The 15,583-nt window shown below is 37.9% G+C and overlaps 1 protein-coding gene across 2 annotated transcripts in view; it reads right to left on the bottom strand.

Moving 5' to 3' along the window:
- Positions 1-15,583, bottom strand: part of DENND1B (DENN domain containing 1B) — a 144,857-nt gene that overhangs the window by 98,211 nt on the left and 31,063 nt on the right. For both annotated transcript variants that reach the window (XM_048944265.1, XM_048944266.1), the window contains exon 3: positions 13,401-13,444. In XM_048944265.1, coding sequence (XP_048800222.1) covers positions 13,401-13,444 — 44 coding nt within the window. The remainder of the gene's footprint in view (positions 1-13,400; positions 13,445-15,583) is intronic.

Below are 15,583 nucleotides of genomic sequence, written 5' to 3'. Positions count from 1 at the left end.
TGTCAGTGACAAAGCAGCTCAGCAGTTGACTGCTTTTCCCCTGACAGCGTAAGCTGGGTTTACACAGATCAATGGCTGCAAGTCCTACCTCGCTTCCAGGGCTCTGCTTTCCCCCTTAATTACAGGTGTTAGTCAGATTTTTAAAATGGAGGAAAAATAAGATGCCCCCAAGATGCTTCCAGACAGATTTAAAATGCAAATGGCTGTTATTCACATATCCACATAAGCAGTCACTATCGGTGTACAGTTCAAGTCAATAACCTTTCTATTGAGCAGAATTGAGCTCTGCTTCCTAACAAGTCATTGTCTTCACCGATCCACAACTCAGGCAGGACTCACTCTTGAGTCAAAATGCACATCTCCTGAAAAAGCATAATGCATTTATCATCTTTTATTTTAAAAGCTTCATAAAAGCATGCGTTAATCTCTGAAAACAAAAGGTTGTCAAATCTTCAGAAAGCAAGCTATCCTCCATTCACACTGCCTCATGATTAGCACCACTCTGGGCTCTCACAGTGTTAGTTTCAGAAAAGAAAACAGCCACTGTTTCAGGAAGGAAGGTGTGTGCACAGAGGAAACTAAAAAGATGCTGTAGAAAACAAGTTAAAGAGCACGTATTTGCTTTGAAGCACTGAGTAAACACATACAGTCACATACACAATTGATTTTAATTACTAAGTCAAAGGATTGCTATCTCACTCCTTACACAAACTCTAATGGAAAGAATAAAACCACAAAATCAATATCATACCAACTACAGTTGGCATGATATTGTTTCCCTGACGCAAAGCTTAAAAAAAATGGAAATAGTATTTAAGAAAATACTTATATCTATAGCATATCAGCAGCAAGTTACTCTCTCACACATTCACGGTCCAGTGGGTTTATTAATTACTGCACCAATTGCTCTACACAGTCCAAGCCTGTTCCTACACACTGATTACACACAGAGATAATACAGACACTTACAGAGTCAGATTTATTCAGCTTTCCTTGGTTTGTTTTATACCCAAACAGCAAAGTCTGTGTATCATCATTTTAGAAGCAATGGAAAAGGCAGTAGATGATGTTTCTAAAAATCACACACCATTTTCCTAGAAAACAAGTCCTAGCAACTCAATCTTACCCTTATGCAAAATTAATGGATAGATTACATTCCAGATACACACCTTACTCCTCACTGAGGAAAATCTCATTTTCATTTCTAATATCGTACTCAACTAAAAGGAAATCTTTGGAAGTTCATAATCAGAACTGCAAACAATTATTTGATTCATGCTCTGCAGTTGTCAGCTAAGAACAAATTTACCTTTCCCTGGCTGCAATTTCAAAGCACTGGAATTTCAAAACTTGGTACCCTTAACGCTGTCAGGCAACAGCAGGAATTCTCCCCCCCCCCCCCCCCCAAGGCCTTGCTTAACTCAGTGAAGTTACAATCTCCATGTGTCTCCCTTTCCATGTTTTCATCCCACAAAGCAGAAAGGACATCACACACACAGAGGTTGCGTCAGGTTAGGGAAGCAAGCACATATGTGGCTCTGACTGTTAATTTGCTAAGTGAAAATGGAAACAGATACCTCAGGCAGGTCCATTTGCAAACATGTAGCTGTGTACATTGTAAAGTACAGTGAGTTTTGGAGGGCATCTCACAGCAACTGAAAGTAGAAGAGCTGTCTCTTTAGAAAGATTTCACCAGTCTTGATGTATATTACAGAACCAGCATATTTAGTGCATCCCTACAAAAGTATGAGTGAGTTTGTGAGCTTTTTCCCCCCCACTTCAACTTACACCCTTCAACAGGTTCCTTTTTTCTTTAAATGCAGACAAAGCTTGATGAATCACCAGAAATGAAGCTGACTACACAATACTACACTACTGAAATATTTAATTATTGACATTTAATATAATTAATTTCTAAAATTAGAAGGACAGGGGAAGTACTCTCCCCAGTAACTTTTTGTTCTTGCAATATTCTGCAGTTCACATTTAAGAGGAAAGGAAACTTGAATTTTTTCTTGTGAATCTCTGTTAAGGGATTGAAAATATTCTCCAGTTGGAACATTTTAAGATATTCAGAATATTGAATCACTTCAAAAATGGCAATTTAGACACTGCCTTTCAGAAAAACTCCTGCCTCCTTTCAACTATTTCTGCATTTATCTGCAGTATAACACCCACCCCCAAGCAGTTAGATCCCCACCTAGATCTGTTCTACTTATTGCATCAGCACCTCTCAAGAAGGGGACAGTCTCTTTCTAAGATTATGTCACACCATGTTCACTCCATAGGTGTGTCAGCATAACCAGGAAGAAAAGGCCTAAATAAGATAGGTAGTATGCAATAGAATTTGAATTATAGAATGACACAATCCAAATAAGATTGACAAAAACATTCACATTAATCAGTGCTCAAAAAACTACTTATCCTTATCTCTATTATCTTGAATTCTAAGACGTCAAATAGTCATCAACCTAGATAAAACATTTTTGTGCCTTTTCCTCCCCACTATCCTTTTTCTTCAAATGTTTTCTTCCTCAATAACTTCCTAGTTCTTGTCTCTTTATTTATCTACCTTCCTTCTTTAAAGACCCTCCTCCACCCCCACCAAAAGGGGAACTTCTCTTTTTTTTGTCTTTGTTGCATATACTTTATTAAACACTGTTTCTCTCTCTTTCCTTACTGACAAAAAGCTACTTGCTATTCTGCTTTAGTATTTCATCTAATTGTCCTTCAAAACTCTTCCAAGAACCTCCTATCCCTATTCACCTCTCTCTCAATGCCTTCCATCCAAGGAAGAAAGTCTCTCTTACCAGTTTCCATACTGCAATCTCCATGTTCATCTCCTAGCGTCCTCAACTGACTCTCTGGGACTTTCTCCCCACCATTTGGTAACACAGTTTTTGGTTATCTTATGTCAGTTCAAACATACAAACAAGGGATCTACTTGAGATTTAAGACTGTCATGACATATTTCTGACTCAAAGCAGCAACTTCAATGGGAATATTTAAATGCTTCAAGTTAAGCACAGATTTAGATTCATTCTTAAATCAAAGTCAGACTGCTTAGCATCTTGCAGCGTTGAGCTCTTCATCATTATGGCTCTACTAAGGTGAAATTCTAATGCTCCTACATAAAACAGTCCGTGAAAAGGCAAGCTGCTCTGTCCTCACAGCTGACTTTTCCTTTTCCTTTTTGTGAAGCTGCACACACCCACAGCAGGGACCCATGTGAAGCTAGCAGCAGTAGTTATATTTCAAAGACTTAGCTGTTACCACTGCTAGAAATCTCATCAAAAAGTAGTAGCTACAATAAAGTAAGGCCCAAATGGTTTGAATAACAAAAAATTTCATCTTAAATCACATTCACAGAAATCCAAGTTTAAAGTATGGAAATTAGTAGCAGGCCTCCATAACTATTTTTAACCTTTATGTGCAATATGCATCATTCTGTTGATCATCTACTAATTTCATAGGGTAAAAAAAAATTATCAGCTGCTTTCAGAACGTTCCTCTTACACACACAAAGGAAAGAATACAAAAAGACAAATGCAAATGGTTTAGGGTGGAGGTGCAAAACCTTTTTGGGAAATAATTGAGAAAATGCACCTTAAGGTACAGCACTTTGTGGTTGCATTCAACTACATGGATGCTTTTTATATTTCTTTTCTGAAAACATTGAACTGTGAAACTCAGTAATCTCCAGTTTGAAGTAATTCAGCTACCACTTCTACATTCGTTAAATGAAGTGTAAATATGACTCAGAATTTACAGGACTTCAAAGTTTCTTGTAAAAAAGAGAATGGAAAGCACTGTATGATTCGTACAAGGTCTCTGAAGCACAAGCAATATCGTTCTCCAACTTTCACACATCCTTTGAAACAAAGTTTTCCAGGCTAAGAAACGAGTCCCACTCTGTACCTTGGAAAGATCAAAGTAGTTAACCTTATTGGTTTTCCCCTTTGGAGTTCTCAAATTTTCCTCTAGGTCTAAAGGCAAATTATGAAGAACTCTCTGAAATAGCGTAAGAGACATTAATAATTAATAGCTATTACTAATTGGCTTGCTAGTTGTAATTATAGGGTAGGCCCATGGAAGTCATATGCATATAGTACCATTTCATTCACAGCATAACACCAAGGATGAGTAAAACTGTTTTAAAATGGCAGGGTAACCCAACTGCATGACACAAGAACTTCTGTGCTACATTAAAAAAAAAAAAAAAAAAAAAAAAAAAAAAAAAAAAACCAACAACACAATGGGCAATCCCAGCTCCCTCAGAACAAACCTGCTTTTTAAATTGTGATTTTTAGATTAAGTTGCAGATAGTGTATATTTTTGGCCACCTAATTCAATCCTGACACAGTTGATCTGTATTGAGATTCTAGTGGGTTTAGAGCATCCCTCAAAGGCACTTTATAGAAGGAGAAAAGAACAAATACATTAACTAACTTCGGTACTTCAAAAGACATTGTTACCATACTGAGAGACTGAAGAATAAGGCTTCCTAAGGTTTCAGGACTGAGATTTTCATTGGATTAAAAAAACCTTGGATTCTCCACTTACCTACACAATAAGGTTCAGGAACAATTAACCAGTCATAACTAAGTCATATCTTACTGTCCACTGTAGCATACAGATATTGAGAGTGCAGTCACAAATAACAGAATAGCCAAGACAATAAGAGCTTCAGCACAGATTAATTTACCCACTTAAAGAACCCTAAATTTTTCTGGAACTCTGATTAGAAACCTAAAAATCAACAACGTTGTTCTTCTCAAAGGTAGTTCTGGTTTGTGTAAATATAGATTAAAATATTACCATCTATCCAATAACTGGTGATGAAAGTGAGCAAGAGAAATATTTCTGCATACATTCTGATGTTAGGTGTGTACCAGCTGTATGGCATGCACCAATCAAATGCATGGACAGGGAGACCATGTTAGAGGGCTGAGAAAATTGGAAAAGAAATGCGCTCTTCCATCTCCACTCTTGAAATGAAATACTATGGAGGGTGTATTTAACTTTTAAGATAATATTCATTATCTTGAAGTTCATTGCATTTTGTACAAAAATGACACAAGTATGACAGAAAGTTTTCTATCATCACATAGTAGGGAATAAGATAAATGACATTTTATTAGTATACAATTTCAGTGACAGCATCATTACCTAAATGCTCAATAGACCAGCTGTCTTAGACTCACAGCAAAAAGGTGATGCTCTTCCAGGATCAGAACTTCCCATCTTTTTTTTTCCCCCCCAAAAAATTACTGCACAGCACAAATTATGGTGAAATTATATTTTTCTTTGTAATTCAGAACCTTAGAAGCAATTAATACAAAGTACTACATAAATGAATGAATGATCTTGGCATAGCATCCAAATAGAATATCTGTAGCAGTGACTTATGCTGATAAATGATGCGAGATGTTCCAAGAACTAAGAGCGGGCTCTAAATTTAAAGCACAATGGAGTGCTCACTGCTGTGTAGTAGCGGAAGTAGATGAACCACATGGTAGTGAAAAGGGTAGTGAAACCCATTTGGCACATGGGCTGAATTTCTTAAGCTAGAAGGATCTTTGGCCAAAAGAAAAGGAACTGGGAAAGGAAGTCAGTTTCTAAGGAACCACTGGGAGAATTGTTTCATAATTACTATTATTTGAGATATTTTCATGAAGGAAACATACTTCTCATTTTCCAGGTCAAATTCTAAGCCTTACTATAAAACAGCTTAACAAAAATCACTAGTAGCAATGAAAGACAATTGCAAGAAAAAGTGTTACCCAGTACAAATCCAAATGCCATTGACAGCATCAAAAAACAAAAAAGAAGCAACAAAACCACAAGAAGGAACAGAGAAAAAGCAACCAAACTATAGCATCTCTCTTGTAGCACCACATACAGATGGATCACATAGAAATAAAAGCAACTGACACACAAGTACATGTGATTTTCCTCAAGGAAGCGAGTAGTACACATTCATTTCATCTGTGGCTGGAAGTGCCTGGATCATTTGAGTCTGGGCCATTGCACCTTTGCTATAGTTCATAATGCAGCACTATCAGGTCATCGCTTCCTCAAGCGCACACAGACTTGGTCAGCTCAGCCAAGGCCAGCAGCACAGCAGAACATCACCAGCAGCTCTGAGGAGAAAGCAGCCACATCCAACAGCTGGCCAGGAAACATAGGCTGTCCCATGCAGGAAAGTCACTGCCTGCTTCCCTTACATGCAGGACAGAACCATGAGTGCGCAGGCCTAACCCAAACATTCCCCACACCACACTTGCTTGTTCCTACTGAAGGAGTTCTCCCCAGTTCCTGACCTTAACTGGCCTAACGCTCTAGAGCTGCATTGCACTTCCCAGCGTTTCCTCTAACAGTGGCCTTACCACTGAAGGACACAGGACAGCCATCAGGATGCACTATGACTTCAGAGATGATTATTTCTCAGATGTGATCTTCTGTTACCAACTGTATTTCTGCTAATAACTGTACACAGACTGACTCAGATGAAACAAATTGAGGTAAGAAAAAGCAAAGAAGAAGTTCACTCATTCATGTGCACTATTTCACAAAGCCTTGCAAATACACACGTAAGAAAGGAGTACAAGACATAATTCTTATATAAAATTTAAAAAAATATTGTTGACTTCCATCCTGAGCACCGGCCTGGAGCCGGTTCACCTTTCCTCATTCCTTGCCCATGGCCCCAGAGCTGCAGCCTGGACCCCTTCAGTAGCCGCCCACCAACAACCCTCCCCTCGGTCTTGCTGCAGACAGAGACAGTGACCAGCCTCCTTCTTTGAGACCAGAGTGCACTGGTTCCTGGATTTCATCACACTTAGGTCACGATATTTGACTCAGACACCTTGCTAATATAAACACAAAGTAAATTGAAGTTATTCCATTTCACAAAATGTAAACTGATTAGTTTAAGCAACACTTCAAGACTTAAATGCTAAACACTGGATTCAAGAACATGACATCCAGTACCTACTATAAAAAGAGACTGAGATAATTAGGACGGTCCTCAAAGAGCAGCAGTAAGCTTCAGACAAAAACAATGCTGAAAGTATAACAGAAGCACCATAAGGAAGATAAAATGCATCGAGGGAACTAAGCAAGTAGATGAGAGAATATAAGTAAGCATATAATGCAAAATAAGGTGACAAGATTGGAATATTCTGAGGGCAACCGAGGCCAGTCAACAATGACATCATACATGACAGTTTGGCAGCCTTTTTGGAGGCTGTTCCAAATGATTGTCATCACTGTTTCAGCCATCAATTAATCTTTTCTTCTTTGGTTTGGCACATCACTGAAGAAGGCAAGAATAAGCCAAATCACTAACAGTTATTTTCAGTGGGCTGATAAGCTATATCTGAATGACAGCCAAGTATTAATACTATACTTATTTAAGCAAACAGAAAGGAACATTTTTAATAAAATGTAGTCCCCCAGTATCACAGCTGTATGATCAAAAATGGCTAACGTATGCATACAGTCTATTAAAATGCACATAATTTGTCTCAAAATGAAAACATATCTAACAAGTAATTCCATTCATCTGGCCCTTTTTCACCCAGCCTTAAGATATACAAATGCATGCCTTTTCACCAGAACACAGCAGCTGGGAATGAAAAGGAAAGCATTCAAATGATCATTTTCACATCATATTCCATCGTCTTTTCACCAGCTTCTCCCCAGTCTTTCTTTGAGTCCCATTCTGTTACAAGAGAGCTGCTTTTTAGATCAATTCATATTTCCATAATCCACACTGCTGTTTCTCCCTCTCCTCCCCAGGGTGGACTAACCCCTGCATCCAGAACTATGGTTTACAACTGTCATTAAGACCTGTAACAATAACAAGATAACAAAAGAGCTGGTAGAGATGCAGCTAGCCAGTACCATATGCTGATCAGCATCTTGAACTTAAAAGCTCTATGAAACCGAACTGCTACAATCCTGACAACAAGTATACTTGATGTTGCCACCTGTTCTCAGAATTTCAAGAAAGTTCAAGTTTTCTGTGTTGGGCTGCTATGTTTTTAAAAATAAAAGTCTCACAGTAAAGATGTATCCTGTCTGTTGGGATGATTTTTTTTTTTTTTTTTTTTTTTTTTTTTTTAAAGTCACTGAGAAATATTTACAGTTTGAGAGATGCTGAAGTATCAGCAATTCTGGGTGTTCCCAGCATGCCTAGATGAGTGGTCATTCCGAAGAATATTTATCAGAACAAGATAGATATCTTCCATTCAAACGTTTTAGCTGTTCACTTGTATTTCTAAATACACCTCAGAATGTTTTTCTGCTGGTAGTCTATCTACTCATTCACATATATGGAGATCATTGCTGCCATACAGACACAGTACTCTGGAGAAGAACGTATTTTTCAAACAGGAAAAATGAATGTAAGAAAGTCTCAGGAAGTTCTTTTAACTTGACAGAGCTCACTTGCAACATGCAAAGTTGCCATCAGTTGGGTTAATCATTTTCCTGATATTTACTGGATTCAAGTCCATAGATATTCTAAAATAAGCAAGAACTTGTAATGTTTAGACAAAAAAGTACTTGTGAAAATTAATAATCTACGTAATTGATTCCTCCTTTCTCATACCAGCATACCCAAATACTAACTGCTTATTAATACACAAGCAACAAAATCCCCAAACCATTTCCATGATTTACTAATAAAAAAAACAAGCACCAAACTAATTAACATAAACATTTGAAACGTATTTAGTACCTCAGCAGAATAACAGAACAAAGCCATCAAATGCAAGGAGACCATGATATGCATCCCCTAACAGCATGCTTGCAGCCTTGAGAAGAATGTCAACGGCCTCACACCTGCTGGGCTGGCGCTGCTCTCTCAGGACAGCATATAGGAACACAGAATCATTACAGCTGACTTCCACAAGTCATTTTGGCCCAGACAACAAGACTTGCTGTGATTTAGTTTTTTAGTAAGACTTACGCTATACTTTAAATCCTTCAAAGAATAATACAGTATTTTCCATGATGACCTCGCTCACAGAATTTCTATCATACTCCATGCAATGGAATTTTCAGTCCTGCAATAATCTGAACACTTGGAATCTGACCAGACATTCATTTAAACTTGCCTTAACTTTCAGTAGTTCACACACACACTCAAAGTAAAGTGTGAGATTTCTTCGGTTGAAGGAAGACTAAAATATAACTTTACAAGACAAGAGTTAGCCCTTAAACAACTGGCATTTACAGACACACATTTATAAGTAAAGATATTTATACAGTAATTTGCATGGATTATCTGATTTACACTGGATAGATTTACATGTATGTAAATCCAAATAAAAGGGTGTTCAGTAGCTGGTTCACCATAGGATAAGGAATAAGGCTTATTACTCACATTTCAGCAATTACTTGTACATAATCAGCTATGACAAAAATAAAAACTATACATTATGATATAAGATATGAGAGAACAATGCAAGGATAATTACAGCAACTTTGTAGAAAACAGTACAGACACCTCGGATGAGATGCAATATTCCTAACCCAGATGGATTACTCATCTGCAGGGTATGGGAAAGGCCTGACAAAAAAGCAGTTTCAGTTTCCTTACCTGAGAAGCAAAGGGTGGGAGCAGAAAGGATGAAGTCTACAACACAGCAATCTAATGCGGAGCCTCAGCTCTTTATTAATCAACCATTCCTAGTCTTATTAGGTAATTGGGCTCTAGTTTCCTGCTATATTTGCTATTAGCACTGTCTTCTTAGGTGTGACTTTTTTCCACCAACAGAGAAGTCACAGACCAAAGAAATTACTGTGCTATTATGAAGCTTGAATGAGGAAAAAAACAACTACTCAGTGAAACAGTTTTTCCTATAAACCATATACAGATTCTGGCACTTACTGCAGATGGACATCATTTTGGGAGAGTAACCAGCAAGGTTAAAAAAAGCTACTGCATTTTTACACAGCTAAAACAGTTGTAAGCACTACTGCTGCTAAGAAACATTAAACCTCAAATGTCTTACAGGTTAAGACAAGATAAAAGGATGAAGCCTAACGTAAAAGGCAGAAAACCCTGGCGTACAGATTTTCCTTAATCTTTGTCCATCTTTCAAGAAAAATAAACCAATTTTTCTTTTTTAAATTACACACAGAAGCTTGGACTATCTCCCATATGACAATAGTGAACTGAATTCCTCATTATAACAGGCTGTCAGCATGCTGTTCCTGGTACTACCAAATGCACCGTGCATCGTCTTTAAACTGCCCTTGGCTGCCTCACAGTTAAGGATTGGTCCCCCACACTGGTGTCTACAGTCACAGCTGCACACACCACTTACCTATCAGAAACATACATTGGAACTGAAAGAACTCCTAGCATCTCCCAGCACTTTTGGCACTCTTCTTTCGACTTTTCCTGGTGCCAGTACTATGCTTTGCCCAGAAATATTTTAACTCAAAGAAGTTTCCAGGAGCTTGAGTATTTTTATTTCCAGAAGAGTTACAAACAGAGGCATACTGGCAGCGTCTAGGCACATCAGACATCAATAAGGCATTGGCTACCACCTCTACTGCCAGGTGAATGCAGCAGCATTTGTAGATCTCAGCTGTGTTGGTTGACATTTTCTGCACAGTAACACTTCATTTTTAAATAGTTATGAACTATCTCATTCAGGAAGCAAGGGGGTTTTCTTCTCTTTTGCTTTTCTTGTAATTTGGTCTTCTTCTCTAAAGCACGTTAAAAAGTACCTCGTTTCTAAGAATTCATTTTTTTTCTTCCAGAAATTGTAATGTTTTAGTTTTCTCTGCGTAGGCCTCCTTATGAAAGTGAGCCTGCAGAGCTGAGATCAAACACTGGTCTAACCTGTTTGAACAAACACAAAAATTACAAGACTAAAACAAATTCATCTTATCATGAAAATGCCACTCCAAGAGGAGTTTTGGAAATGCAAGACACCTGTAGGTATACACATGGGAAGTATAGAATATTACATTAAACAGCTACAACCCAACATCTCACATAGGGGTGAGGACTAAGCGTTCAAACTGAAAACCTGTATACACTCAAATCAAGAATCCTCCATTCTTCCTATAACAATAAGATTATTCAGTATTTCTTCAGTGTTGTCCAACTTGTGTCTAATGCCAGTGCAATAGTAACCTGTAATTCCATCATTTGCTCAGCTTTTGGTGTATGATAGCATATCAAGATCTACCGTACACTAGCCACAAGAATAAGGCAGATATAGGAACAAGTAAGCACTGGAAAGTTCTGAGAGGAAGAAATCAAAGTGGCATAGACAAGTTTTCTTTGCATTGTGAAAGCAACAAAAAGGTGACATGATAAACTGTAGAAAAATGCAGGAAGAGAGGAAAATATTTTGCCCACTGTTATCACATCACTGTGCAAACAGACAGCCCTTGGATTTAGGAAAGACGATTCTTTGGGATACATCCAAAAACTAACTCATGCATCTTACATTTAAAATAGACACGACAGAAAAATTGAGTTGAGAACATTCTCTTTTTTTCTTTTAAATATTCTGCCAAACGTCCATTGGTATTATTCTTGATAGTTTTACTGACAGCTCGTTTATAGAAAACCATGATATCTGTGGATGCACAGATCTCCAGTCCAAACCTACAGAGTTCAATATGCACACATGTGCACAGAACAGCCTACTGACTGCGCTCCATCTTTCAGCTCAAGGGTTCACTACATAAGCTGCAATGCATTCTGCTCAAATCCAGCAATTCCAGCAGGAAAATTTCCTTTGTAAGGAAGAGGAGAAAAACATACTGTTTTCCAGGAAGAGAAGCAATCTACCTGAAGTACTGGATTCCTGATACCACTCAGCATGTAAGCACAGGCTTTTCTGAGCTCAAAGGCCACTGCCTGAGGACTCTTTTTTTTTTTCAGATTAGGTATGTCTATTGCATCTCCATATGATTCCCTTCCAGTTTTCAGTGGGCTTCATCTTCTAATCATATTTCTACACCAGCTGTTCTTTGAATAACCTTCGACTCACTGAATAAGCTCCATTTTTCTTTATACATTTTTTTTTTTAAATCAAGTCTATCTTAAGCAACACAAAAAGAATAAAACAAAACCAGAAAAGAAGAATTTAAATCACAATGAAGACAATCCTCCTGCAGCTAGGAAAATTATCAAAACTCACTGAATGTCAAGCTAAGAACATACTAGAGCACACTTTCCTCATATACCATTTATCACTATCTTACAGCTACACATTTCTGACTGATGCTATTCCCTAACCAGACATTCTACCTTCTGCACTTGTATATTTATTCCTTTCATCATGAATCAACTTATGGCTGCCTATATAGAATCTTGTATTATTGATTCAAAAAAAAAAGTCAACAATTAATCAAGATCTAGTGTAAAAAATTGATGATCTTTCAGATCATCTGTTGCAGGGACACTAGCAATGAAGAATATGTTGGATTTGGTATCAGTCTAAGAGAAATGCAAATGCAAATACAGACACATTCTAATTCTTTTCATGTGCTTTTCTTTAGAAAAACAAATACTTCCATTGAAGAAACTCATCTCCAAGTTTTTCCAATAATAAAAAACTTAGAATCATATAATCATAACATAGAAATTTAGACCACAGAACATACAAACTTAAAAGTTGTTTTTTTTTTTTTTTTTTTTTTTTTTTAAAATACAAGTATTTTGAAAAGTCTAGGCAAAATAATCCTAGTTAACTGCATTGCTGTTATTAGAACAGTGAAATAATGCATCTGCCCTGCATGTATACACTTTCCTATAAGGATTAGTTCATAGCCAGAAGCTGGGGCACTCGTGCTATCCAATTCAGTAAGCGTAGAGCACTAACTTTTATAAGGGGCTGATAATTTATTTTTTTTTAAACTAAGTAATTATGGCATCTCTACAATAATATCAAATATACACCATTCTGCATTGCAAAGGATTAAAGGGAGAAACGGTTCTGACGTTAAAATGACAAAACAAATCTTATGGAGGACTTCAGCTTTTTTGCCTGCTTGTTTTGATAGGATTCTTTTGACACAAGTTCATAACAATATTTGGCTTCTTGATATTAACAAGTTTTGTCTGATACATTTCCCCCATTTTTAATATTAGGACAGGTTAAACAAGACCACACTCTCAACAGAGACAGCTTGTAAAATGAGCTATCTAAAAACCAGGGTGATAGAAACAGTACAATATGCAGAGCTGGAAAACTGCAATTGAGTATTCCTGTCACAAAGGCATTCTAATCACCGAGCCACCAGTTGGGTGAAGACTTCCTTACCGCTATCATTAGCATCTGCCTTTCTGTAGCTGAATAGGAGAGCATTTTTATCATTATTCTAACATTAAAAAAAAAGTTCAATCTCATGTTTCCAACCTGGTCTCCAAAGTCCTCCGGGAACTTCCACAGTACCACTGGATCTGTAAATAATTGACAGACAGCATTAATCAGAGGCAAAGGAACAGAGTATTACAGTCAGAGTACATTAATATTAAAGAGAGGGTCAGCTTAGCTTCAAGCTCTGAGGCAAGTACAAAAACGTAGGTGAAAACTACGGAAGATGCTGGATTATTAAAGAGGCATTTCATATTTATGAAACTATGTTTATTGTTTCATACAGGTGAGCAGGTTGCATAATGTACCAAACTGCTTCCATATTTAACTCTTCTTTTCAACCTGACCACTACAGTTTTTAAGCCCATACTTAATTTTCACATTTTAATTTAATTAAGAAATGAAATGATACAAAATCTCATCCAAGCATTGAAAAAAAAAAAAAAAAAAAGTGATATACTATGAAGAGGAAAACAAGCATCTCCATGAGGTACAGAATAGGGATCTTTGCAAATCTAAAGACAGTGCCAGCACACCCAAGACTCAAGGAAGAGATTGGAGAGAAGACACATTTGAATATTTTTCCACTCCGAGTCATTTAAAAAACAGCATTTAGATTATACCTTAAAGCTTCCGTTAATCTATTACAATTGTTTCATGTTTACTGTTAATTGTCAAAACTCTCACTTACTGTTCAGGCTATGCATTAACCTGTAATTAATATTATTGTCAATGCACCTAGCGCAGCAATCTGAACCACAACTTCTCAACCATTGAATTATACACTTGATCCTCCAGACGCTGCTCATCTCCTACAATACCAAATCTTCCTCATGCCCTCCCACTAAAGTGCATCACAAACACACACGAAGCATCCATTAACACAACTAGCTGTTCCCATGCTCAAGTGAAATTACCTGCTTCCCAACAGTGTGGCACAAGCCACAACACCTGGAAACTGGGTGATTTCTGCAACTCTCACCAGTGCACAGGCACAAGCCAGGTGAACACTTCAGACCCTCTCAGTGCTGTGGGCAGCAGCCCCAGGTTTCCAGGGGCAAGAAACCAGGGCAAGCCCTGAGCAAGAGGAAACTGCCTGGTAGCCCTTGGGCTACAGCAGGGGGGGCTGGGATTCCCATCTTTGGAAGAGCTGATGTCTGTGAGACACCCAGATTTCCATTTCTCACATCAGTCTCTACAGCTAGCACTGCCTGATCAATCAGAAGCCTTCTGAGTGCTGCACTTCACATCAGATCTGGAGACTTCTCCACTTCTGGCAAAGTACAGAGGTTTCCATTCATCTTCATCGACACACAGAAGGTTGCTGCTACAAATTGAGGCTTTAAAGGACAAATACCCTACATGATATTTTCACATCCCGCTGCCCTGCACACAGCTGCAGTGCCCACACTTGCCAGCTGCAGAGGACAGCAGGCCACAAGCATCCCCCCTTGCTCCAGGTCAGGTGCCAAATCAACAGCATAAAATGCACCCGAAGAAGACATAAAACTTACCTCAACCAACTCAACCTTACTTAGACTGAATTTAGATTTAATTTAGATTTTAGTAAAATTAGTAAAAATCTGTTTCAGCAATAAGCAGTCAAATAGCCACATTTTTTAATCCTAAGAGTAACAGGAAGGTTCTACAGTCGTTCTTTATGAAAATCCATGTATTTGGACAATTAGCTTTCTTACATCTACAAGGGGGAACAAAAACTTTTGGGGAAGATTAGAAACAAGAGAGAACTGAAGAGCATTCCATCTAAAAGTATACTAAAAGAATAAATACAGTTCTCACTTAGAACAGAAAAGCTTTTCCCCTTACTTTTCTTGTATGTAAATAAGTCACAGACACATCTGGATAATAACCAGGCTGAGGGCCTCAGCATTAGTGCGCTCATTTTTGTTCTGATTTAGCCCCATGAAAAATAAAGTTATTAGATGTAAATCATCTCCTTGCTCCAGATGCCATACAATCACCTTTCTTCTGCAGTAAACCAGGCCAGGAAGCCCCTCAAGCTCATGCCAACCATTAAAACCTTTTCAGGTCTGCACCAAATAAACCGGTATCCCCAAAACCTCCATTTGAGAGCAGAATCAAGAAGGAAAAGTGAGAGACAAAGCATTATGGGGGACAGAAAGCTACAGCCACAGAAATTCAGTTTGGTCTGTGGTTGGTCCTATTGGTTTTTACCCATTCCTTCTGCCCTGATCTTCTCTACC

The sequence above is a fragment of the Lagopus muta genome, chromosome 5, assembly GCF_023343835.1.
Source record: "Lagopus muta isolate bLagMut1 chromosome 5, bLagMut1 primary, whole genome shotgun sequence".
In the NCBI taxonomy this organism is placed as follows: Eukaryota; Metazoa; Chordata; class Aves; order Galliformes; family Phasianidae; genus Lagopus; species Lagopus muta.
The sequence above is the reverse complement of the archived record's forward strand: the minus strand, read 5'-3'. Positions and strand labels throughout refer to the sequence as shown.